Here is a 24,164-nt window from a genome sequence, read left to right as displayed (position 1 = left end):
CTGGTTGATACATGTCCACCCGCTGCCCTTGGCTTGACCTTTAAGACCTCAGAGTTATCGGAGGGAAGCGACCATGCGGTGGGGCTGGAGGACCACCTACAGTGCGACGTGAGCTGTGTGGCGATCTTGCACAGCTCAAGGAGAGGAGATCTAGAGATACGGTCTACACAGGGGGCTCCTGACCCGTATAGATCCAGGGCTGGGAACCTATACGAGCATCTAAACACCTGGGATAAATAATTGCCAGCTCATAGATGGCAGAGGTGCTTTTTCCCAGTCTATCCAGTTGGGCTGATTAACCTCCTCTGTGGTGTTGGCCCATGGAGCAAGGTAGCTCTGTCCACCAGATGGAAACCAATGCTGGTGATTTCAGGCAAAATTGGGCTTAGCGGATATATCTGTATTAGTAAATTCAACATAGGCAGTAATTTGATCATCTGCACGGCTAAATTGGTAACACGCTTTCAACATCAGCTTGGACCAGGTCAGCTAGCATAGACCCAAACAATCCCTGGGCATCAGACTGGAGAGAGCACACACCAGGGGCCATTCCCAAAATGTATGTTGGATGTGTCCACCCTGTTCTGTAGGCTGAGAGAGCTTAATAGTGTGGACGTGGCCAGACCAGGCCAGCTGACCTCAGGGTCAGAGGACAGGCAACATACTTTTTTTGTTTACCAGCACAGCCATAATGAGTGGGCTCAAAAGTTTAAGGTACTGGAGAGTCAACACCACCCAGGACAGCCCTAGCAGTGTTTGTCCTGCAGAAGGAAGGCCCACGAGATCCCTGGATGAAGATGGTAAAGGCAAGGTGCTGGTGAAGAATGATGGTCAGAGCACACCCTCGCTGTAGGGCACGGTCCAATTTCAAGTGCAGAAGGGCTTGTTGTGGTATTTATTACTGAATTCCTGGACAAGACAGGCCAGTTGTTCTGGAAGTTTGGTCTGGATAAGAAAACATGGGGTAAAGGCTCTCACATTTACTGGTTCAGAGTAGCTGAACATCCCTCTGCTTGCAAGAGCACATGCCCCAGTCAAGGCTTATCCCTATGGCTTGGAGGTTCTCTATGTTCTGCCTTTCTTCTTTGCAAGGGGGATATCCTCCTAGCGATGGGCACTGCCCCATATAGCTCCAGTCTTTACTCTTCCTAATATATCCCTGCGGGTGAGCTGGGGGCCTGGTTGGGACCCCTAGTTTGTGGGGCAGGGGACGACAGCAGGCCATGCATGTAGGGCTCACTGGGAAGAAGATCTGTTGCTGCTCACATCACATTTTTAGTTCTTAGCAGAGGGGAACCTGGAGGCCAGGCCAGATCTTTCTTGCAAGGGTTTCTTCCCAAATAGAACAAATGAGCTCAGCTCTGAGCTGGGTTCCTACATGCCACTCTCCACTTGGAAATACAGTGAAATCCCTGCTCTGGAGCTGTTCCTCTGCTATTTGTTCAGAGCTCCCAGGCAGGCACTCAAATTTTAGGAAAACTCAGAAAACTGAGTGCAGTCCCTGTTAATGTCAGACACAGAGGGATGCGGGTATGTGAACATCAAATACCAGAGGTAGCAGATACATCCAAACTAGGTGTCCTCATTCCCAGACACCAGTATGGCTGTAGCTCCCATTTCTGGGCAAGTAGGTCCACATGAACAGCCCCACACTGATGTGCACTGAACCTTCCTCAGAGCATGACCCTCCGTGTCACATTTACTGGTTTTGTCCTTCAAAGACTTCACTACAAGCTGGTAATTGCACCCCATCTCCCTGTTACTGCCTGCTGGCCCTTGATGGAGAGTTGGTGACCACCACAATGTCTAAATCCAGAAGCAATAATGTTTCAGGCCCTCATGAAGCCAAAAGAAAGATCCATTGTTAATACCTGAGCTGGGTATCAACGTGAGAGCTAAACAAGGTGCCCATCCTGGGGCCCACATTCTCCAGGCTTGGCTGCCAAAAAGACTCAGCACCTTGACTTGTTTCCAGGGACCTCTGTTTTGCACCTCACTGTGAAGAATTTCCTCAAAGAGTGGCACCTTAGGAAAGGAAAATCCAAAATGAAAGCTGCAAGACGGGACCAGAAAGACTGTGCAGAGACTGAAGTAAAACTGTTGCTCTCCAAATCTTTGTAAGGGATCTTGTTGTAAGGAGCCCACAGGGGTACATGGTGGGTCAAGATACAGAGAGAAGGTTTGGAGAAGTGTTTTTTTCCCGCTGTTGCAGTATTTTTGAGATTTTGGAAATGTTTTCATGGTCCACCTAAGATCCAATAAGTTTTCCATCCAAATGAGGTGTTTTGGGAAATGTGGGTGAATGAACTGTATTCTCAATGGGGGGAGTCCTTGCAGATGGATTATTTGTTGTCTGATAAGATGCGTCCTCCAATCTGAAGCTTTTTCTGCATCTGGGGCATTCATAACATCTCTTTCAGCTCCTGTAATAAGGACTGTGTTCATGCTACAGACTTTCGCTCAGAAAGGACATCCATGGGCTCTCTCCTCTCCTCAGCTGCCCATTTCCTTGAAGCTCACAGGAACATAAGACCTCTGTGCTCTTCACCCTTCTGGCCAGGGAATCAGGGCTACAGCAAGAGACACTTTCTTCCCTCACTGGGTGGCCAGAAGCCAGGTGTTATGGGGTCCAGCAGTGCTGCCAGAAGGACAAGGGTTCAGAGGAACCATGTCCCCAAGGCCCTGCTTTCTAGACCCAGAAGATGATGCTCTGCTAGTCCAGGACAGCTTCTCTTAACCTCATCCTTTCCAGCTCTTCCCCCTTGTGTAGGAGATTTGTAGCACAGGAGTTTCACCCCAATAGCTGTTCTCCAGCACTAACCGCCAGGCTGGGCATTTAGTGTTCCAGCTTTTGCCCCAGGAAGTCCACCAAACCCCTAGCTTCTCTGGTATGAATCCCTCCTACCCTTCTTTTGTGGCTGTTTGTCGATCCCAAGAGTCTGCCTGACAGCTTCAATTCAAGTGAGTATATTTTCTCTGTGAAAAACTTGGCTTTGTCCAGATATTTCAGATGGCATTTAGTGATAAGGAAAGGCTTGGGTGTTACAGCAGTTTCTCTTGGCTTCTTTGCAATATTGGAAACACCTCTATTTTTGAAGAATATCCTCTCTCAAGCAGTGCCATCACAGGGATTTTCATTCGCAGCTGCCCAGTGCAACGGTAAGGCTGCCATGCTCATTCGTTCCTCCTAGCAAGGTACAGGTGATTTCCCTTTTTTCTGCCATCGCTCTATTGCCCACATCAGCTACCAGTGGCTCATGCACCAATGTTTGAGTTCAGGGTTGAGTTCAGCCTAGAAGAGATGCCCTGCCTGGCACATCAGGGAAACAAGGATGCTCTTTCTCCTTGGGACCAAATTTTGGTGCATATGTTACAAAGGGACAAGCTACACGAGTGTAACTGCTGCATGGGACAGGGATGCTTTCCTGGGCTATGCACCAAGCTGGGATTGAGGCCCTGATTCCCTTTACTCTCTGTGCCCTTTCCTGGTGAACCAGACATGACACCCCTAAGCATCCCCAACCCAGGGCAAGGGGATTGACCACAGCAAAACTCCCGTCACCCTGCCATGGCTGCCTTTCTGCTATCTCCACCCTGTGGCTTCAGCCTGCATGAAAAGGAAAGAAAGATAAGAAGGCCAGAACGAGGGATCAGGCGAGGACGAGTTAAATATATATTTGAAAGGCTGGGGCAACTCTCTTGCTATCACAGAGACATGATCAGTAGAACGTCTGGCTTGGGTACAACGGGGGTGACATCTGGCATTCAGAGGATGGTGGTGGGAACTGGAGGCTCCAGGGAGATGCTCCTTCCTCCTGCTTTGCTGGCACAGATCTGGAGCTCAGATTTGAGGCAGAGAGGGAGAGCTGGCTGCAAGTCCTTTGTTTATGATTGTGAGGACAGCAAGCACAGGCACCCTCACCTCCAAGGGGAGACGGAGCTGGATCCTCTGACGCCAGCCCCCAGGACTGTGAGCGGGCCAGGGCAGTTTGCTGTTCCTTCTCTCCAACGCTGAATAAGCTGCTAATTTTAACTGGGAATGACCTTGAACAGATTGGTGGGGAAGGAAACTCTGGAGGAAAGAGGTCTGGAAGCAGTCTAGAAAAGGAGCACCCATGGCAGGTGACAGCAAAGCCTGTCTCCAGCAGTGGGCAATTGCAGATGCCATGGGAGGAACAGGGGAAGTGTGCGACAAGAGCCCTGGGAGAGCAGAACAAGGAAATCAGCAATTTAGAGACTTTCCCAGCCAGGGATAGTGTTGTAACACCTGACTCAAATCACTGAGGGATGGGCAATCGTCCAGAAACAGCTCCAGCCCTCCTGCCTGCAACCCAGCAGGACTGAAGGGAGCGTCTTTGACACATCCCACAAACCTCTCTGGAGCAGCCATGGGCCCTGAGCGCATAAAGAAAATGCTCCCCTTGAGCCTCATTATCCATGGAGGTTTTTCTGGCTGCTGGCAGAGATGGGATGTTGAGTGGCCGGCGGAGATGGAGAGGACTTTCCTTGAGCAGATTTGCTGGGGACTCTGTCTCTGCTTCACATCAGTAAAGCGTCTCTGCTCTCTGCCACCCACACAGCCTGGCTGTGACACATGGCCCCAGCCTCTCCTTCAGGTAGGGGGTGCTCAGGGATGGCCGCCCACACTTTCCAGACCCAGCCTGGAGCTTCACCAGCCCTGGGGGATGCTCTGAACCAAGATTTTTTCCTGGACAAGCAAGCCAGATGAAGTCTCCCTTGGCTATAAGCACTAGGCCAGCTAGCTGCCTGGCCAGGGAGGGGGTGGGGGGTCCTCACCACCTCCCTTCCTTGGTGGCCCTGCCTCGCTTTTCGGTGGCAGCGTGGCAAGCTCCAGGCACCCTGTCCTGCACAGAGCGAGTGGGGACACTCGGGTGCCAGGCTCTTTATCACCCTGGGAGAGGTCCTGAGCTGCTGGCACATGCCAGCGTGCACTGTTGGTGAGGCTGTGCCTGCCAATGCTGTTCTTCTCAGGACCACGCAAGAGCCTAGCATGGGATGGCATTGAAAAAAGCTCATTTCCCAGGATGTGACTTCAGTACATCGCTGCTTTACTTTTGCTTTACACCAGCTGACCAAGCCCACCTCACAGCTCCAGGGTCCAGCTGCAGCCTGTTAAAGTAGATGCAGACCTCTCTCTGCTGGGCAACCTCCTTCCCAAAAAGCGTACCAGCTCCCCCATTAGCCAGAGATCTGGAAATGTAATGGACTTTTCTTTACCCCTGCCCTGGCTGAGTCCTGCACACACAGGGTTGCAGTGTGAGCCAGAGTCAGGCAGATCGGGTGTTAATATAGCGTGGGGAGAAAGAAGAGGGTAGAAGAGCCTTACTTGAGAATTCCTAGGTCTTTATCCCTTGTGTAGGGCTATGCGCTCCCTCCTTTTCCTTCTCCCTGCTCTACTCTTCCATCTCAGCTAATCTTGTCCTGCTCCGATTTTAACCCAGCTTCCTAAAGACATTCAGGAAAGCCTATAGTGTACGCTATGCTTAATCTTTTATTAGACACAAGAAAATCCACATTGCAATGAATGCCTGGGTGATGGGGATAGCCTCAGCTGGAGCTCCCACCTTACTAGACATCAGAGAAGCCACCTCACTTCCTCAGTGCTGCTGCTCCTCGCAGCCCTGCCCTCTCACTGGTTTCCCTTTGCTCTCCCTCTCGCTCCCACCTCTCTCCTCTGAGCACCTGCTGATTTTTCCATGCCTGTCTCACCCCCTGGCCCTGGTTCCAAGTTTCCAGATGCACTTTCTGCTTTGCTAAGATGTCACAGTACACAGCTATTGCCTACAGAAGATTTCACACTGCAGCCATGAGGATATTTCGACATGTGCTAGGTGGAGAACTGAGAAATACCACAGAAACCTTCCCTCCAGTGCCTCAAACCACTTGCAAACAGGGTGTTAATGCAGATGAACTCAACACCAACAGAAGACCAGTCATTACCTGCACAGATGAAATCTCAGACAGAGGATGGGGATGAAGTAACAGGACCGAGGCTACAAGGGAAAGCAGTAGCAAAGACCAATAATGGAGATCTGAGTCTTTCCATATGACAATTGGAAAGGCCATTCCAGTGGTCTTTGGAAAGATCATCTGGCACCTGGGGAAGAAATTAAAGGACTATCTTGGTTGTTATGCAAGATACGTATAATTAGGTACCCCTTTTAATCCTTGTCTTGACCATTCAGAAAGTTCATACTCTGTTTACAGCAGGAATTGCCTCTTATCTTGTAAAACACCTTGCACAGCCCGATGCCTGCACAAAATAAACAACATGCTCTTCTTGGGTAGCTTCTCGGGGTCCTTGTAACTGAGCTGTTTGCATGAGTGATAGGGTCCCTGCTACAGATCACTCAAGAATCACAAACGGAGTGTGAGAACCTGGATCACTTTTACCACCTTTCTCCTGCTTTGAGACTCACCTGTGAGACTCTGTCTGGAGCTCACCCATGGTGAAGAGACACCTCGTAGGCTGCCAGACAGGTATGGGGGTGAAGGGAGTCTTGCAGAGCTTGCTGGGGCCACTGGAGATTTCCAGGATGCATGCTGGACTGCAGGTCCTTTTCTCTCCAACTGAATGACCTCTGCTGTGGTGGAGCTGTGGGGCCCATTTCTCAGTTGTTTTGGTGGCTGTTGCATAAAACCATGGCTGCTCACGGGGCTCATGGTCTCCCTTCACCCCCTGGAGAGACTCAAGTTGGTGGCACAGCTCCCAGTCCCACTCCCCTAAGCAAAGTAAGAGTTGCCAGTGGCTTCTGCAGTGGCTTCGTGGTCGAAGCACACATGACTATGCAGCCGGGTGAGTGTCTGCCCCATTCATTTATCACAGGCATGACAGGGAAAAAAATTCAATAAATATTTGTGCAGCACGAATAAAAAAGGCCATGGTGTCCAGTGCAGAGGAAGCACAGCTTACAGTCTCTTTGTTATGTTCACCCTGGGCTTGGCCACGTGTTGCTATTGGCCACAAAAATACCATTTCCTTTCTAAATTGAGCTACAATACTTGACTCTTTGGCCTTGGGTGATAATGCAGTGCACAAATGCTTAGCAGAAACCCTTTAACTCTTCTTCCTGGTTTGTTCCAGCACAAATGATCCACAGCTTTCAGTTCAATAAAATAATTACAGCCAAGGCATCGTATATATTTCATCTGTATTTATTTGCAGTGTGTCATCTCATTAATAGAAATCTCCTAGTTCTGCATGGAGTTCCTGGTAAATGTGAAAGACCAAGCTGGAGTTCAAGCAGGGGGAAAGAATATTTCTTCAGCTCCAGTGAAATTATTGAATAAATGACTAATAAATGCTTCTTGTTTAAAACGGGCTTTGTATAGTATAACTATAACACATCCATACAACTGGTCCCTTGGAACCGTACAACAAGCACATACCACTTGTCCCTTGGAACCATGAAACAAGTGGACCAAGTCTGTTCCATCTTCAATTAGTGCTAGGACCTACTAGCACTGCGTTCACGGGGTCCAGGAACCGGGTTGTGAAGATGGAGATGGGTGGATGAGGTTTGCTGATGATTTGATGAAGAGATCTGTCTAACCATGTCCAGGCCCCGGCCACACGGCTGGTCCCCAGCTGTTCATGCTGAATTGGAGGATGACTTCTGATGGCTCACAGAAATGCTTGGGAGGAAACTTCATCTTCCACAAGAAGCGAAACTGCCCATGGGTCTGCTGTGGAAAGCAGTTTCAGATCAGATGTGTTATGGGTGGGGTAAGAAAAGAGCTCTGAGACACCAGAGGTTGATTCACTTCCAGGTTTGGACACTTTGGGAGTGGAGGAATCCCACCTCCTGAACATAGGAGGTGAAAAACTTCTTTTCCACACTCTGAGGTTTCCCATCCAGCTCCAGCTGCAGTCCTAGAGGGGTGCAGGTCTCCCATAGATCCCTATCCACCAGCCCAGTGAAAACATCCTGGACACCCTTGGGTGTCTCCACTAGATCTAGGATTTCTGAGGCTCTATCATCTCAACCAGTTCCCTTCCTCCTGTGTCTGGGACACCTGTTTTCTGCTATTGAAGCCTCCTTCCATCCTGAGGATGCAGGGAATGACATTTCCAAGCTGTGCAAACCAGCCATCTCCAGACACTTTGGCCTCCTGTGAATGCTAAACCAGTCCCTATGTGCTCTTTCTCCCAGTTGTGGGTCTGCAAAGGAGGGATAAACAGCATTTGAAGCCAGGCAAAGTGCTGTTCATACCGATACAAGCATGTTATCCCATTGGGAACACCTGGAAAGTGATGCTGGCATCACAGCGGGGGATTTTGTCTCATCACAGGCGATGGATAGGGGCATTATGTCCCTGCAGATCAAGGCCTTGGACTGACCGTAGCTGCTGATAGCCCAGTTGTCCCTACAGATTTGTTATGGATCTTCCCACTCTTTCCTTCTAGGCTCTCTTGCAGCAGTGGTGTGCACAGGTAGCTCTGTGTCACGTGTTGGTGATGGTCAGATATTTTTTTCTGGCACACAGGGGTCATCTCTACTGTTTCTTTCTCATAGCATCCTGTTGATGTTACACTATGAGAAGCTCCCTCTACAGCAAGACTCAAAATCTGGTTCATGGGGTAGAAAACAGCAGACCAAGCACCTTGGGGAGATGCTGCTCAGCATCATAACCTGAAGGGGAGTCCACCTGTGTCCCAGCCTGATCCTCACCCCCTTCAGTGTGCCATCTCTGCCTTATTTCTTCAACCTCCACCCCCTAACCCAGCGCAACTGCTGATCGGAGACCACCCTGCAGCCTGACATGGGCATTAACCCTGGAGCAGTGGGTCCGAGATGTGTCTGAGAGCAAGGAAAGGGCATTTGAACCTGCCTGGTGCTGGGTGCGGAGCAGGACCTGTTGTGGGACTGGCATGCTGCACCGATGCTGCATCGGGAGCTTGTGCAGTGAAGGGCTCAGCAAAGCAGGGAGGGTATTTTTCTTTTTTTTGATATGTTAATGTTTTTTTTTTATTCCCCCCCGCCAGCTGGGTGTCGGGAGCCACGCAGATTTGCGGGGAAGGAGGGACATCTCGTGGTCACACCACGAACATCCCTCCTGCCTCCGGGCTCCAAGGCCCCCTGTGCACCCCGGGCATCCCCCTTCCCGCCCCGGGCACCACCCCAGCATCACCCCGAGCTGCCCGGGGAGCCCCACGGCCTCTCCCCTTCTCCTCCGTGGGCCGGAGGTGGGCACGGGAAGCACAGGGTCCTGTTCTCGCCCCGACGCCCGAATAAAGAAATGGGAAATGGTCGTATTCAGTTCTTTATTATAGACCTGGGGCAGAGGGGTGGCACCACCCGGAGAGATTGCTCCAGAGCTTGGGGGCCTGGCGTGGCCCAAGGAGGTGCAGAAAGGACACGTTCCCACGCCTGCCCGTGGCATGAAGGGGGTTGTAGTATCGCCAGTAGTGGCATCAGAAGAGGGGGAGAGATTGTGCACCCCCCATACCACCCCAGCCATGGTCCCCTCTTCTTGGGGCTGCAGTTGCAGGGTTGAGGGGCTGTTCTTTCTCTGGCTGGGTCACGAAGGAGTCTGCTGTCCTTCGTGGCAGAGGCGATGTCTGCGAAGTGGGTACAGACCTCCAAGGTGGATGGGGAAGGAGCTGTGCCAGATCTCAGCCACCTCTTTAGTCTCCACGATAAACACAGAGCTGGCAGCATCCACCTCCCTCATGTCCCTCTTCAGTCCCCACCTCCAAATGCATCGTGGTTGCACACAGGAGAAAGGGAAAGGCCTGAAACGAGCCATCACCAGGCTGTGCGGGGCGGTGGCTGTCCTTCAGATCTGTCCCCAGGCACTGGTGGGACCATGGCTTACTGCTGAGGCTCTGGCTCATACTGCTTCTCCGTGGCAGTGTAAAAGTCCTCAAGGACCGACTGCAGGTACTCGAAGGTCGGGCGTTCCTCAGGTTTGCTTCGCCAGCATTTCAGGATGATGTTGTAGAGTTCACCAGGGCACATGTCCGGGCAGGGCATGCGGTAGCCCCTCTCCAGGTTGCGAATCACCTCGGGGTTGGTCATTCCTGGAGGGAAACGCAGCCCAACAGGAGTTACTCAGCACCCTGGGGGTGAAGCTCAGTGCTCCCCGTAGCTCACATCCAGGCAGGGCTGGAGGGGCATGAGGGACAGTGATGCTGGGCCATATCTGAGCACAGTCCCTTCTTCAGGGTTGTGCTCCCCCCTCTATCCCTCTGCCCCCTCCCCGACTCCCCTCTGTAGATTTTTCCTAGCACAGGTATAACTGAGGGTCATGCCAGCCTAGGAGAGGAAACCCAGCATGAAGAAACAGGGGTTTGTGTCGGGGCACACTTGGGTATGTGTCTCCAAGCATAAAGCAGCACTATGTGCTTGGAAAGTGATGCACACTTATCCTGTACTCGCAGCGCACTGTACCTGGGTAAGGGATCCTGCCGTAGGTTATGATTTCTGTCAGGAGGATCCCAAAAGACCACACGTCAGATTTGATGGTGAAAACTCCAAAGTTAATGGCCTCCGGTGCTGTCCATTTGATTGGGAATTTGGCACCTGTCCAGAGGAAGCAAGGGGAAATAGCGCGTGGAGATACAGCATCTCCCTCTGCTCCCACACTGGCAAGCAGTTCCCCAAAAACTGAGTCCTGCGGGCTGTTGACTGCATCAGGGGGCTGCGATGGGACTTATTGACGGTACTGTGGAGTTATGGATATAAGGCCAGAGGAAAGTAATTGCTGCCTGTCTCCTGCTTTCATTAAAAGGTCATTTCTACCTGGCATCTCTTTGCTTTTCTTGGTTCTTTTTCCAGTGCAATCAAGGCTATTTTGTCTTAAAAGACTTTTTCATATGTGTATGCTTATAAACATCCATAGATACTGATACTCAGAGGCCAAATGATGAAAAAACTTAAGTCATTAGGTAAGTGATAACATACTTATTAAAAAAAAAATCTAGGTAAACTATTTTACTGATGAATTTAGAGGAATCTGCAGTCTTATAACCCCTTTGCATCTCCTGTGTGTTTAGCAATGGGATCTCGGGAATGGAGCCAAGAACAGTAGCACGGACCAGCGCTGTGCACGCTGATGCTGGGAGCAAGAAGTGCCTCCCACAGCCCTTGGGCATCAATCAGCTGTCGCGACAAACCCATTGATCTTCAGGTAGTAACCTGCCGTGGGGAACCAGTGGGCTTCTGTAGGCCAAACTATGTGTCTGTGCTATTCAAAGCCAATGCCTAGAGTAGCTTTACTAGAGGACAACAACAGTAGGATTTTATTCTGTATAAAATCACTCACTGGAAGAGGGCTTTTTTTTTTTAGCAAAAGTACATAAACGATACAGCAAATATAAATTCTTTGGTTCTTTAAGCTGCATATGTATATTAAAACCAAAACCGTCCCATTTTATTTTGTCCACCAAAATCTTGTTTTGCATGCTGCGGACAGCAATGACCATAAGATTGCAATTTCAGTTTAGCTAAGGCCAAAAAAACCCCCCAAAACACCTTGATACGTAGGAACTGAATGTGTTAAAGACTGCAGAGAAAACCACATTTTTATTTGTATATATCCTTTCAGGACTGAAAGCCCAAATGCGGAGTGTGAAATAAGTGCCTTTGTTCTTGCATATCATACTTCTGACAAGTAGACTGATGAGGCTCAGAAATGCAGTCTATGAAGTGAAAATTGTTCAAAGTAGATAGAGGGGCAGTTGTTATTTCAGATTAAAGCTAGCTGGAAAAATGCTGATAGGAACTGTTTTCCACTGGAAATGTAGCTCTGTGGGGGATGTTAGCAGAATTATAATGTTTTCACCAGAACTTCTCTTAAGGATAAAAACTGCCTTAAAAAATTGCAGCAGTCTCAGTATCCCTTCATGACATTTCACAAATTACATTAGTGAGCTTTTACTACTTTGAAATAGTTTCACATGTTGAAATGGGCATAATTTGTATCATAAAGTATTTTGGAAACAGCAAATTGAAAGAAAAGTTTCCTATCTTATAAGGAAAAAAAAAAATCTATTCAATTTTCTTTCCCCAGAGTATTTTTATGGGGAATTTTGTCTTCATCCCAACTCTAGAGGCGGACAGATTTCCAAAATTTGAAAATCTTCTGCTAAGTGCCACTTATGCCAGACTTAATTGTTTCATTTCAATCATTTCCGCTTGCTTCCCTGAGGGTCTATAAAGTCTTTTTGCAATCTGAATGACACGATCTCAGATTCAGAGGTCAGTACAGAGAAAGTACAGAGAAAAAGCTGCCACCAGAAGAATTTGACTCAATCCTGTTGTCAAATGGCTATAGATGGACCAACCAACCAACCAACCAACTGGTTGTCACCTCTCATGGCCATGCTCTCCTGTCCACCACCAGTTCAGATACTCAGATACTCCCAGCAAGGGGCTCGGCTTCGCAGGTGGAGTCATAAGGAGATTTCACATTAACATGGGAACTACTGGGTTTGGTATGCCTTTGTTGTTTGGTTGGTTGGTTTTAGATGCTCAAGGTACTCTGTTCCCATGAGAAACACCTGCCAAGCTGCAAACCCTCTCCCATGTTTTCTAAGTTGTCCCTCTGTTATGGAAGGGACTTGATCTGATCTGGGCTTGGTTGGCCTGGGACATCTGGAAACCGCCGTTAGGTCCAGATTCGTGGCTCCAGCTCCCCTTTGCAGTCCCATTGCGTGCAGTGACTGAATTACACTGCTATTTCCTTCCCTTCGGACTGACTCACTGTGCACACATAGGCACAGGCAGCAGGTTTCATTAGCAGAGATCAAATTTCTCCAGTAACACAACCTGAGATTCAGCAGGACTCCCCCAAACAGTGCCAAAATACTTTTTTCCGTTTTCCTCTGCAAACCTCACTTACTCTTTATTGTCCCCAAGCGCTGCTCCCTCTCCTGGGACCCCATTTTTGGCTCTCTTGCTTGCTCTGCCTGCTGCCAGGGTGCTGACAAGGGCAGCAATGGGGCTCTGGTCTCACGCCATTGGCAGTGGTGCCTTGTGCCTGGTCCCAGCCCAGCCCTTGGACACCCCATATCTTGGCACGTCTGCATGGCAGGAGGATTAGAGATAAGGGAAATGTGTTGGTGAGGCGATGCTGGGAACGACACCCACCTTCTTGTGCCAAGTATTCATTCTCGATGATCCTGGCCAGGCCAAAATCAGCAATTTTGCAGCAGAGCGTCTCTGAGACGAGGATGTTGGCAGCCCTCAAGTCGCGGTGGATGGAGTTCATTCGCTCAATGTACGCCATTCCCTCTGCCACCTAGGAGAGGAGCAAAAGTCCATCTTCATGAGTCACCTTCCCATGACAACAAGCTAGCCTGCCTGCACCGTACCGACCTTTACAAAAGCACAGCATGCGTATAGGGTTGCTCCATGGATGGACGGATGGACAGATAGATCAACAGACAGCTAGATAAACAGGTAGACAGATACATGCATAGATAAACAGATATTGCCCTTGTACATGTGTGTATGTGCAGCTCTACCAGCATGCACCCAGCCTCCGAAAGCTTTAAGCAGCCAGGTCAAGCAGAACAGAAGCATCACTCTCTGTTTTGCTCAGAAGTTACAGCTGTGAGTCGTGTCTGTAGCAACCTACAGAAAGTTGAAGCAAACCTGAAGCCACATCACTGGATTCCCAGTTTCTGCCACAAAGACTCTACCCTCTAGTTGGGATTTTAATCACAAACACTCCAGATTAAATTTGTGAATTAAAAAAAGAAAAAACTCTCAAACAGTTCATCTGTTCCTCAGTCACAGTAGCAAAGTCCAGATCTAGGACAACTAGATGTTCTTCAGCAACCTCCTCTGTTCTCCCTCACTGGTCTGCTATCGGGTGGGGAGGAGACCCTTGGAGAAACCTCTGCAATAAAACTGAGATTGATGTTTTCTTTCCCTGTGCTGGATCCAGCCTAGGACTCGGGACACAATACAGTTCCCCTCTGATACCTGCAGGATGCAGTAGAGCAGAAGACCCAGATATCCACAGAAATATGACTGGGATAGAGAGTATGTCCCTGGACAAATCCCTTGTCCTGGGCACGTGATGCCTTCTTCAACCACCTCCAAACTTTATTTTGGGAGGTTCTTGCTCCCAAGATCGTTTTTCATTGTTTAGCTCCTTGGAGCAGGGAGCAGCCCTGGGGAGGTGCCTGGTGTGTGATGAGCCCCTGTAAATGAGGGCAGCAACCTTTTATTGCTGGGTGCTGGGAGGTACAGAAAAAAAGAGATTGCAAAGTTGCTCTACCAGCCGAGTCTCAGATTTGGGTTAGGCATTTATCAGGAGGGTGAGTGGATGCACGCAACCCCTGCTAATAATGGTTAGTACCTATTAAAGCTTTTATGCGCTTGTGGGTGAGGGCAGAGCAATTTTCCACTCCATACAGATTCACATCAGCATCTAGACTTACATGTGGTTTTAAACAGGATACTAACACATACTTTCCAACGCTGCGTTTCTAACCTGTGTCAACACCCCTTCAGTGCAAGTGCTGTTTGCTGCAGTGGAAAATGGAAGAACTGATGTAATTTCCTGTCCTGATGTTAATGAGATAGTACCCGGCGATGGGCCTGTTCCAGCCCAGCATGCTTTCGAGCATGTACCCTCGAGACTGACCACGCGATCAAGTGCATCAGCCCAGAGATTTCTAATTTTAACTCCAAAGGATGCTATTGGATCCAAAATTGCTCTCAAGGGGGTTGGGTGCCTGTTGGGCCATGATGTCATCCTGACACCGCAGATGAACAGATTGTAAAATAGCTTGAGAGACTGCCTTTTTCCTCCTCCTCCTCCTCCCGTGAGTATTTGAATTCCTGCCCTGGGGAGGTGGTGCTGGGGTGGGAGGGGGAGTGATGAAACCTGTCCTTCCGATTGACGCCCATGTCTTGCAGGATGGGCAAAATCCTTCTTACCCCACATGCTGCGGGTGGCTTGTGTGGGGTATTACATTGCTGGGGTGTGTGGGTTTGGTCTGCATTTGACTATCTTGGTCCTGGAAGCGGTGTGCGGTGCATGATGCTGCGAAGAGCATGGAGGGATGTGAGAAGGGTGTGCAGGGCACGTGAGTGCTTCCAGATACCCATGGAAAGGTGACGTCCACGTATAATTGCTCAACAACGGTGATGGTGCCTACTGTGGGGACTATTTGACCATTGTAGTGGACGGACTTCTGGCCAGCTCAGGCCATGCCACGTGATCATATTCAAGACTTTGACCCTGAACTCGGAGAGGAGGTTTGGGTGCATGAGGTTGCCCTGGGATGGGTTTCTCTCAGGGGTTCCTGCAGCCACCGTGTCGTCAGACCTATACCACCCTCGTGCCTGGGACAGACAAGATCACTGACCTCTCCCCATATGCTTCCACACACCTGCCTGGAAATGCTTCATTATTCCACATGCTCAATGCAAGTTATAATGTTGTGTTAAATAAATGCATGAATACTCATAGCTTCTGCTGTCCCTGCCTCAAAGCTGGGTATAATGTTGGCCAACAGCTTTGCTCTGTGACTATAGCTGAGTGCAGATTGCTGTGGATACAGCACTTTCCTCTTGCATAGAAATGCATCAAGCCAGTCTCTGGGGTAATGCTCCCACCAAACCAAAGGGCTCTGTAATATGGATGAATTTGGACCATTCTGCTTATCATCAGGAATTTAAAACAAACCACAGCTTATACTTTTCAAGAGAAGGAAAGAAAGAATGAAAAAGGGATGGAGGGAAGTGGGGAGGTAAAGAGAGAAGGAGGGAAAGAAGGAAGAAATTAAGGGAAAGATACTAAACAGGGAGGCTGCAGTTGGCCCCATAACCTCTCACAGACAACAAAGATAAAGCTGCACATACGGAATATTTATCAGTAGTGAAGAGGGAAGGCACTGAAACATGTTCCTCTGCACCCCTTTGAAGGGTGCAGGAAAATAAAAATGACAGATGGGGACACTGCTTTAAAGTATTTAAATATTTTAATCCTGGCTGAGTCAAGAAGGAAAATCTTTTGATATCATAGAACATTTGCTCAAATATTAAGATTCTCCAGTTTTTAATACATTATAAAATAACTCTGTACGATGGCTGGAACCAAGTGGCCAGCCTTTACCCGTTGTTTGCTCAGGCTCTTTGACTCAGAGAGGCCAAGTAATCTTATGGGTAAATCCCAGACCTGCACATCAAAATAACTGTATTCAGCCGTCACACTGATGCTTCATGGTTTTTTTCCAATATTTCCAAAATTAGCCTAGCTCTGCTCTGGGTGAGCCAAACTCTGTCAACAGCTGGCTAGGACCAAAGTGGAGTGATTTTGCCAATCTCATCCTTCACGTACAACTTGTTGCCAAGATGCTGCCACTCCAGTGGTGGTTTCCTAACTTTGGCCTGTTTGAGGTTAGATGCACTTCTGGAGTAAAATGTTATGGTGCAGCTGCAACTGCTAACATTTACAGCCTGGGGATGCTTAGAGGGAAATAACCCTACAAAGGCAAACGTTTGTTCTCATAAGGAGCAATATTCTCAGATTTGAGGGTCAGAATATCCTTTATGCCTAATCATCAGAAGGGACGAACTGCTGAAAGCCAGCGTGTCTCTACATTGAAAATCTCTCTGTTGAGCTTTTTCTTCCTTTTGGTAAAAAGAGAAAAAAACTTATTTCCTGCTCAGCAAGCCAGAAAAACAAAACAAAACAAACCCAAAAACCAAAAACCAAACCCCAGTTCTCTAGCACTGCACTAAGTTCCCCAGAGGCTGTCCTAAGGACAGCAGAGCATTGCTAAGCTGACATGCACATCAACACGAGGGCTGAGAGAGAAACCCTAAGAGAGCACACCAGGAGGTGCTGTTTTTCTCTGTGAAATCGACACTCTGACAGACTTCAGACTTGCAAGAATTTCACTGAGGCAATAACAAATCATGGTCTTGAGGCTGTTTCCCAGAGGCTGTTCACTAACCTGAGCAGACATATCAATGAGTTTTGGGAGATTCAGTTGACATCCTTCTTCTGTCTTCAAGTAATCCAGCAAACACCCTGCAAAAGAGGAGAGACTGCTATGACTCTTCTGAATAAACCCATATATTTGCTTTCCCTGTTGCTTCTCTGAAATATGCAACAAATCTGCCTGCATCCTAGAGAAAATCTGAGGAACCACAGTGGGTGTCCGCTGGAACATCTTCCATTAGGAAAGTTCCCAAAAGCAGCCCATTTCCCTCCTCTGTTTTGCACAGACCTTTTACAAACTGCTGGGCATTCTTCACTCAAAGCCTCATAGTCAAGAGGGGCAAAAGAAAGGACAATTTCACCATGAGGGGAGTAAAAATCTGAAACAAGCTTCCAGTAGGAACAGTGGAGATGAAAACTTTAAATACTCTTCAAATGGAGCATCACCATCTTGCAAAGTAGCTTATGAAATATGAGACTGCAAGAAGCAAGATTTCATCGCCCAGAAAGTCCGTGCCAGTACCAGAAACAAACTTGTGGTCACTTAGTCCTTCCGCTTACAGATTTGGTACAATGCCCTCCTCCCCACCCCCCTTATGATGGGAGTACCATCCATCTCGTTGACCTGATTTTGCAGAAACCCAACAAAAAAGCTCCATGAGGTTCTTTACCGTTGGCCATGTACTCTGTCACAATATAGATTGGCTGCTTTGTGACTACTGCATATAGCCGGACTAGTTTGTTATGCTGGAGCTTCTTCATCAAGTTTGCTTCTGCCAAGAAGGCATCAGGATCCATGCTGCCCTCCTTCATGGTCTTCACAGCCACCTTGATATTGTTCTTGTAGTAGCCTGCAGAAAGATAATGATGCATTGAGGAATTTCGGCCTCTCTATGGGCTCTGTCACGCTGTGCAATAAGGAACAGAAGAGCTTGTGGGTCAGGGAGCAGAAAACCTCAGTAACAACTTTCAATCTCCCAGCGAGAAATGAGTGGTAAATCTCAGTGCCAGTGGGCTCTGAGCAACCAGCAGGTATGAGAGGAGAAGGGAGAGACACGGCACAACTGTCAATCCATGTGGCTTTGTCAGGGATCATCCCCGCTTTGGGTCATGGACGTTCATGCGATGAGCCCATCCTCCCAGCCCGGCAAGACTCTTTCTGGATGAAACCCCTGCGGCCTCCCACCAGCTGGGTTCTCAAATAATCCAAACACCATCAAGAAAGCCAGGACTCTGCAGTCAGGATGTCAACTCAGTCTGGTCCTGTCCACAATCTCAATTGCCAAGGCAACAGGCAACCACAAAAAGGACAGCAAAGGAAGCTGAGCTCACCCCATTTCCTTTCCCAATGATTAGCAGTGGGCAGGAAGGCATAAGGGATTCAGATCTGGGTTATAAAGTGGAACAGGGAAGCAGAAAAAGTGGGATAGTGTCACCCAGGTACCCTGCTGTGTGTGACTTAGGATCCTACAACCATGCCCAGGATTCTCAGGAAGAACAAAAGCATGTCTCAGGAGATGAGTGTATAGTTACTTCAACACCCCTCACATGCATCTAGCCTATGAAACCCATGCTCAACCACTGATCTGTGCAAACACAACCTGTCTGGTCCTTCCCAGGAGTATGGCATCTACTGCTGCGTGTGTACCCATAAATATGTGTTTATACTTTAGGATCTCCCAGCCCAGACTAGTCCTGTCTTAGGGAAAGAGGGCTTTCCATCTCCTCTGTTTATATATTTTTTTCCTGGAATGGGGGAAATTATACTTACCCATCCACACTTCCCCAAACTGCCCACTGCCAAGTTTCTTCACAAGCTTCAGAGACTCCCGTGGGATCTCCCATTCGTCCTGTGCCCAGGGTCTCTGGGGAACCAGGGATATGCATGGAGCTGTCAGTCGCTGGCACAGGCCATCCCCTTTCTCTGTACGAGGATGAAGCACAGGACAGTTCAATGGGATAGCAGAGCTAACCTCCTCCTCCATCCACACATGCTAGGAAAAAGTCAACCCATGGGAAACCTCCACGACCACACAAATGCTTCAGCCACAGGGATCAAGGCACCCAGAATGGACTCAATGAAAGGAAAAAGCTCAAAGGGAGCCATAGAGGGGCAAATTCTCCTGCCCAGCAAGTACAAATCCTGCTTCGCAAGCATCTCTCCTGTATATCCTTCAGCATTCATCTCTTTCCTTTCCTGATGGGACACACTCCCGGGTTATAGGGCTGTGGACAGAGCTCACCCTCACAATGCCCTAGGATGAAAGATAGGACATGGCTGCCCAGGTTCTCCTTGGCGAAGCACACCTTGCCCATGAGAGTAGATGGAGTGATGGTGGTGGCTAGTAAGCCTGTCCTCCCTCTGTCCACATTCCCACCTTCTGCTAGGAGACAAACCCATTAGGGAAGGCAAACAACTTACGGCTGTAATGATGGATTAGCTCTGGCAGGCTGGAGAAAGCCATCCTGGGGGAGATGTAATACCCTCCGCCATCTAAGGAGCGGATCCTGTAGTGTTTGATGATGTCCCCGTGAGCAGAGTCGCTGTCTCTCACAGACAAGGAATAGGCACCTGGAGAATGTGCAGAAGAGGGAACCATGAGGACAGGTAGGACCTGACCCAGGGACCAGCTATGTCCTCTTTCCTTGCCTGCCTGCAGCTGCAGACACCTTTCCCAGCCCTTGCTGATGCCTTCTCAGGGCAAGTCCCACCAGACTGCAAAGCTACAAACTTCCCTCTCTCCAAGGCAAGTGGAGAGGATAAAGGTTCATCAGAGCTTAACTGGGCCTGTCAAGGCTTGGTTGAATAAGATCTGCCTAAGCTGTGGCCAGCAGCCCCAGGGAAGCAATATGGCAGTCCATAGCACATCTCCAGCCAGAGCAATCAGACACACCTTAGGTCATGATGGTCTTGCCACAGCTCCACATCTCCTGCCTGAGCTCTGTCAACCCCACCATCTCATCTGGACAAAACAAGTGATTGCAGTCCCACCAGTATGTACAAATGCAGGACTGACAAGAAGCTGAACCACCCCACCAGCACAACCAGAATTTTGGTTAGTGGGAGAGATATGGTCAAGAGATATGTGTCCCTTCTCAGCATTATGCAGGGTCCCCATGTCCCTGTTATCCCCTATAACCCTTGTGCCAAGGTCAGTGGTTCAGCTGGGAGGTACAGAGAGGGGTGCAGGAGAATTGCCTTGTTCAGCCATAAACTTGTGACCGTGGCTAAACCACATCTAGATTCACGTCTAGATTCAGATGCCTTTTGACCTCGAGGGAGCTACTCATCAATCTGCCGTTCCAACCTGCTGTTGTCCTCTTATAATGGGTTTATAATCTAAACCATGGGGGGGGGGTTTTGTGCACAAAAACATCACTAGATGTTGCTACAGAGCAGCAACTTCCAGGCTATGTCAGCGTAAATTTCAATACAGCTTAGCAATGTTTTTTTTCCCTTTGTCTGGATCATATTTCCGGAGTAAGTTGTTACAAGCCTGCTGGGCTGTTAGATGTCTAATACGTCACCCGGGTTGACAGGCTGCCTTTTTAAATGTTTGAAAAGGTGAGGCTATATATGTTAAAAAGTATGTATCTGTCATGTAGGATCATAAGCAGAAGTGGGGCCTTCCACAGTGACTCTGAAACTCTAATCCTGTATGCGAGAGGAAAGTTTGCTGACATATAACGCTCACTGGCTGGTGTTTCTCCATCACAGCACCAGCAGTTCCCTACACTGCAGCTGGAAACCATTTGCATTTTTAAAAAAGTAACAAAAGAGAACCACCTCTGTGGATATTTGCTCTGTTGCAGTGATTATAAATCTTTACAAGCAGGATTTGGGAGAATCTAAAGTTTTTCCTAGTCCTAGCAGTTGCTTTGAGGGGACTCCCTTTCTGCAGAGACCAGACTATGAGATGTGGTAGCATAATGTTCATGGAAGACCTGCTGGTTTAAATGCAGAGCCAAGGAACCTCAAGACTGGAAGCACACAGTCTCAGCATGGTAGGCTTTTTCTCAACAGAGGTTGCTCTTCTGAAACTCTCCTTCACCACGAGGGTCAGGCAAAAGACAGACCTGAGAAGCCCTTTTGGCTCTATCACTCCTGCAGCTGAACCTCTGAGAAGCAGCCCTGCAGCACCTTCAAGAGGGCAACAAAAACCAGGGAAGGGCAAAGGAATGGCTCATTTTTGCAGTCTGTCTCAGTGACCAAAGGGTGACTTTCTCAGGGAGTGGTCTGTGGTCCCTGGTGGGTGTAGAGAGGTGTTGGTGTGACTCGTGTTCGCAGTGCTCAGCACAAGTCCTAGAGTGGATTAGTCACATTCACACTCCCTAGCACTTGGTCCCAGACCTCCTCTGGCTCCTCTGTGGTACCTATGTGGCCCTAAGTTGTAAGTAATAATAATTGTAATAACAAAACCAACAACAACAACAATAATGATAATAGATGTTTATAAACTTATAAATAATATCTTATATAATAATAAACTGATGTAATTCTTATTCTTATTCTTATTATTAACTTCTATTATTGTTGTTGATGATGATGTTATTTTAATTCCAAAGTGATTGAAATAATGTGCAGGCCAGGCTGCAGCCCATCAGTGCTGGGCTTATATGGCACAAGTCCAAGAGGGTGCTTTGCATGCCTGGGACGTGGCTTTAGGGTATGTGTGGGATTTTTACAATGCAAGGCCTGCTAGAGGACGGAGCCAAACGTGGTGTGAACCCAGCTGTACTGACGACAGACAGCATTGCAGAAGGGAGCGCAGGAATTAATGACCAACATGTGTGCAAGTGGGTGCCTGGGGGCCAAAAGTCAGCAGAGAAGAGGAGACCTGGTCTGTTTGTTGGTGTGTTTGCACCCAAAACGCCTGCTGTCCTGCAGGACCTCCTCTACAGACCCCACTGACTCTTTAAACCCTCTTGCATCTTTCAAACCAGTGACACGCAGCATGCAGAGGTGATAGGGGCTCCAGGCACCCTCCAGGCCAATCTATCAGCTGCCTACTACCAATGTTAATAATTATTCTGTCATTAGAGCTAATGCTTGTATTTTACCCCAAGTCAAAGTTTAGTTTGCTGGAGTGAGTCATTCACCGTGGCCGATTACTCTTTCCTCGGGAGTTGCAGTGTAAAGGCAAAGCACTAGGGCTGAAAAGCTTCGATTCTCTCTTCTCCCAATGACAGCAGCAAATGAAAAAAGTTAAGTGGAGTGGGACAGATGGCAGAACTCCTGATCTCCCCCAGTGATAGCCAGGATAGCCGAAAGAAGTTCTTGCTCCTCAACCCCAAGGGACATTCACCCGTCCTAAAGTCCTGCATCGCATCCCAGCACAGACCTGGGCTGACACACAGAGGTCCCCACCTGCACTCGACACCAGCTCAGAGCAGTGTGAGCACAACCAAATCTTGCCCTGGGCAGCTCTGGGGCTCAGACCCTCCTGTTCTGGGTCTGGGATCCCAAAACCATCCTACAAGAGCTCTCAGGTTCTTTCTGTTTAAAGGGTGGCAAGTTTTGTATGGGAAAGAGCAACAGAAGGTGCAAAGGATGGGATTCAACTTCATATCATACCTAGGGCTGGTTCAGTCACCTAAACATGGGTGTCTGGTACCACCTGAGATGCTCTGGGACATCTACATGGGCTTGGCACATATGGTGCAAAACCACACCTTCTAGTGGAGCACCTGGAGATGACTCCAAGACGTTCAGGGTTTGGCAACCAAATCAAGCCCTACTGGCTACAGCAGGAGCTCAGGCAACTACCACGTGCAATATCTACATTTTGATGCCTGCATCTCAGACTGAGTCGCACTTTCACATTGCACATGTGGCATCCCCTGTTCCTACAGGCTTCATCAGGCTCTTAACTCCTTCCCGATGGGAAACGCAGGAGCTTAGCTGGATATGGCAGCTGAGCTCTGCAAGGTCCCTCCTGCCTGGAGCACAGACACAGCAATCTTGCTGCGAGCCAAGAGTTCGTGACTCGGCACAGCTGTGCAACTGCGTTCCTGCAGGTTTCAGAATGATTATTACTTCGGGGGAAGATTTGTTTATTTCCAGCAGCCTCGGCAAGGCTAGCTCTCCATCAATGATTTCACTGCTGGTCTGCTTCCCACACTGTCTTGCAAGGACCCATCATCCCGGGATGTTGTATGTGCTTTTCATGGCCTCTGCAAATTGTTGGCTGAAAGTAAAGCCCCCAGCTTTGCAGATCTTCAGTATCTTTAACCATGAGCAAAACGAGACACTGCTTAGGATGGGCTGTGAATAGGGGCTGCTCTTAGGCAAGGTGCAGAATGAATCCTGCTATGACTGAGACAACCCACTATGAGACAACCACCTTCCAGTGCATGCAGCTAAGGGGGCTACTGCCCTTAGCTTGATTCTGTGCTCGGCCCTGAAGGTCAAATGTTGTTGATGATGTGCAAAGTGAATGAAAATATATGTCGTGGAGGAGGAAAATTGGAAGAACCTGTGGGGTTCGAAGGGCAGGGTTAATTCCATGGCATTGCTCTGGACATCTCGTGGTGGGTCACAGTGAACTTTACATTAGTGAACTCAGCTTCATGGCACACTTGAAGATGCAGGGCTTTCTCTTTTGCCCTTATTTTTAGAGAGGAGGAAGCTGTGGTTAAGACAGATCAAATGGTGTCACCATGGCCATTCAGGCAGTTAAGGTACAGGGTATTCAGGTAGAAGCTGAACACATAGGATGATTCAGAGAAGGATGAGGTGTTTGAAGGAATAACAGCCATATTTTGGGACAGAATACTAAACATCAGAAAAGGCACAGGTGAGACTCACATTTCAGAGCAGAAGCTGATCTCTGATGATTTTGGACTAACATGGGACTTCCATGGAGTGGAACACGCCACATCTGCTAATGCAGAGTATTGCACGCATCCAGGTAAGTCTGCTTCTAGCCATCAGAGACAGGGCATTAAAGACTGTGTCTAGCCTGGTTATTTCTCCTTGAATCTCAGGACTCCAACACTTCTGCCCAAGCCTCGTGTGACCTAGACCCAACCACGTGCCAGGGAACTGCAAGGAATGATTTCATCCTGTGCTTGCAGCTCATGGCTAGAAGAAGCTGGGGACAATTGTCCTGAGCAAGTATAGGGAAAGGTCTGATCCCATCCATGTGCGGCATCTAGAGATGCCACAAAGACTAGGATCATGGTGGACAGAAGGCCTTATCCCTTCTTAGCCCTTCAGATACAATGCACAAGTG

General features: G+C 48.7%; 1 protein-coding gene across 1 annotated transcript in view; it reads right to left on the bottom strand.

Annotated features, from left to right (window-relative positions):
* Positions 1-9,277: 9,277 nt before the first annotated feature.
* Positions 9,278-24,164, bottom strand: part of BLK (BLK proto-oncogene, Src family tyrosine kinase) — a 45,084-nt gene continuing 30,197 nt past the window's right edge. The window contains exons 7-13 of the mRNA XM_072857754.1: positions 19,352-19,501; positions 18,701-18,853; positions 17,601-17,780; positions 16,943-17,019; positions 13,116-13,266; positions 10,416-10,547; positions 9,278-10,045 (exon numbers count right to left, since the gene is read on the bottom strand). Of these exons, the coding sequence (XP_072713855.1) occupies positions 9,837-10,045; positions 10,416-10,547; positions 13,116-13,266; positions 16,943-17,019; positions 17,601-17,780; positions 18,701-18,853; positions 19,352-19,501 (1,052 nt within the window). The 3' untranslated portion in view covers positions 9,278-9,836. The remainder of the gene's footprint in view (positions 10,046-10,415; positions 10,548-13,115; positions 13,267-16,942; positions 17,020-17,600; positions 17,781-18,700; positions 18,854-19,351; positions 19,502-24,164) is intronic.

Source organism: Ciconia boyciana, chromosome 3 (genome assembly GCF_034638445.1).
Source record: "Ciconia boyciana chromosome 3, ASM3463844v1, whole genome shotgun sequence".
Classification (NCBI taxonomy): domain Eukaryota; kingdom Metazoa; phylum Chordata; class Aves; order Ciconiiformes; family Ciconiidae; genus Ciconia; species Ciconia boyciana.
Note: the sequence above shows the minus strand (reverse complement) of the source record. Positions and strands in the feature narration are given on the sequence as shown.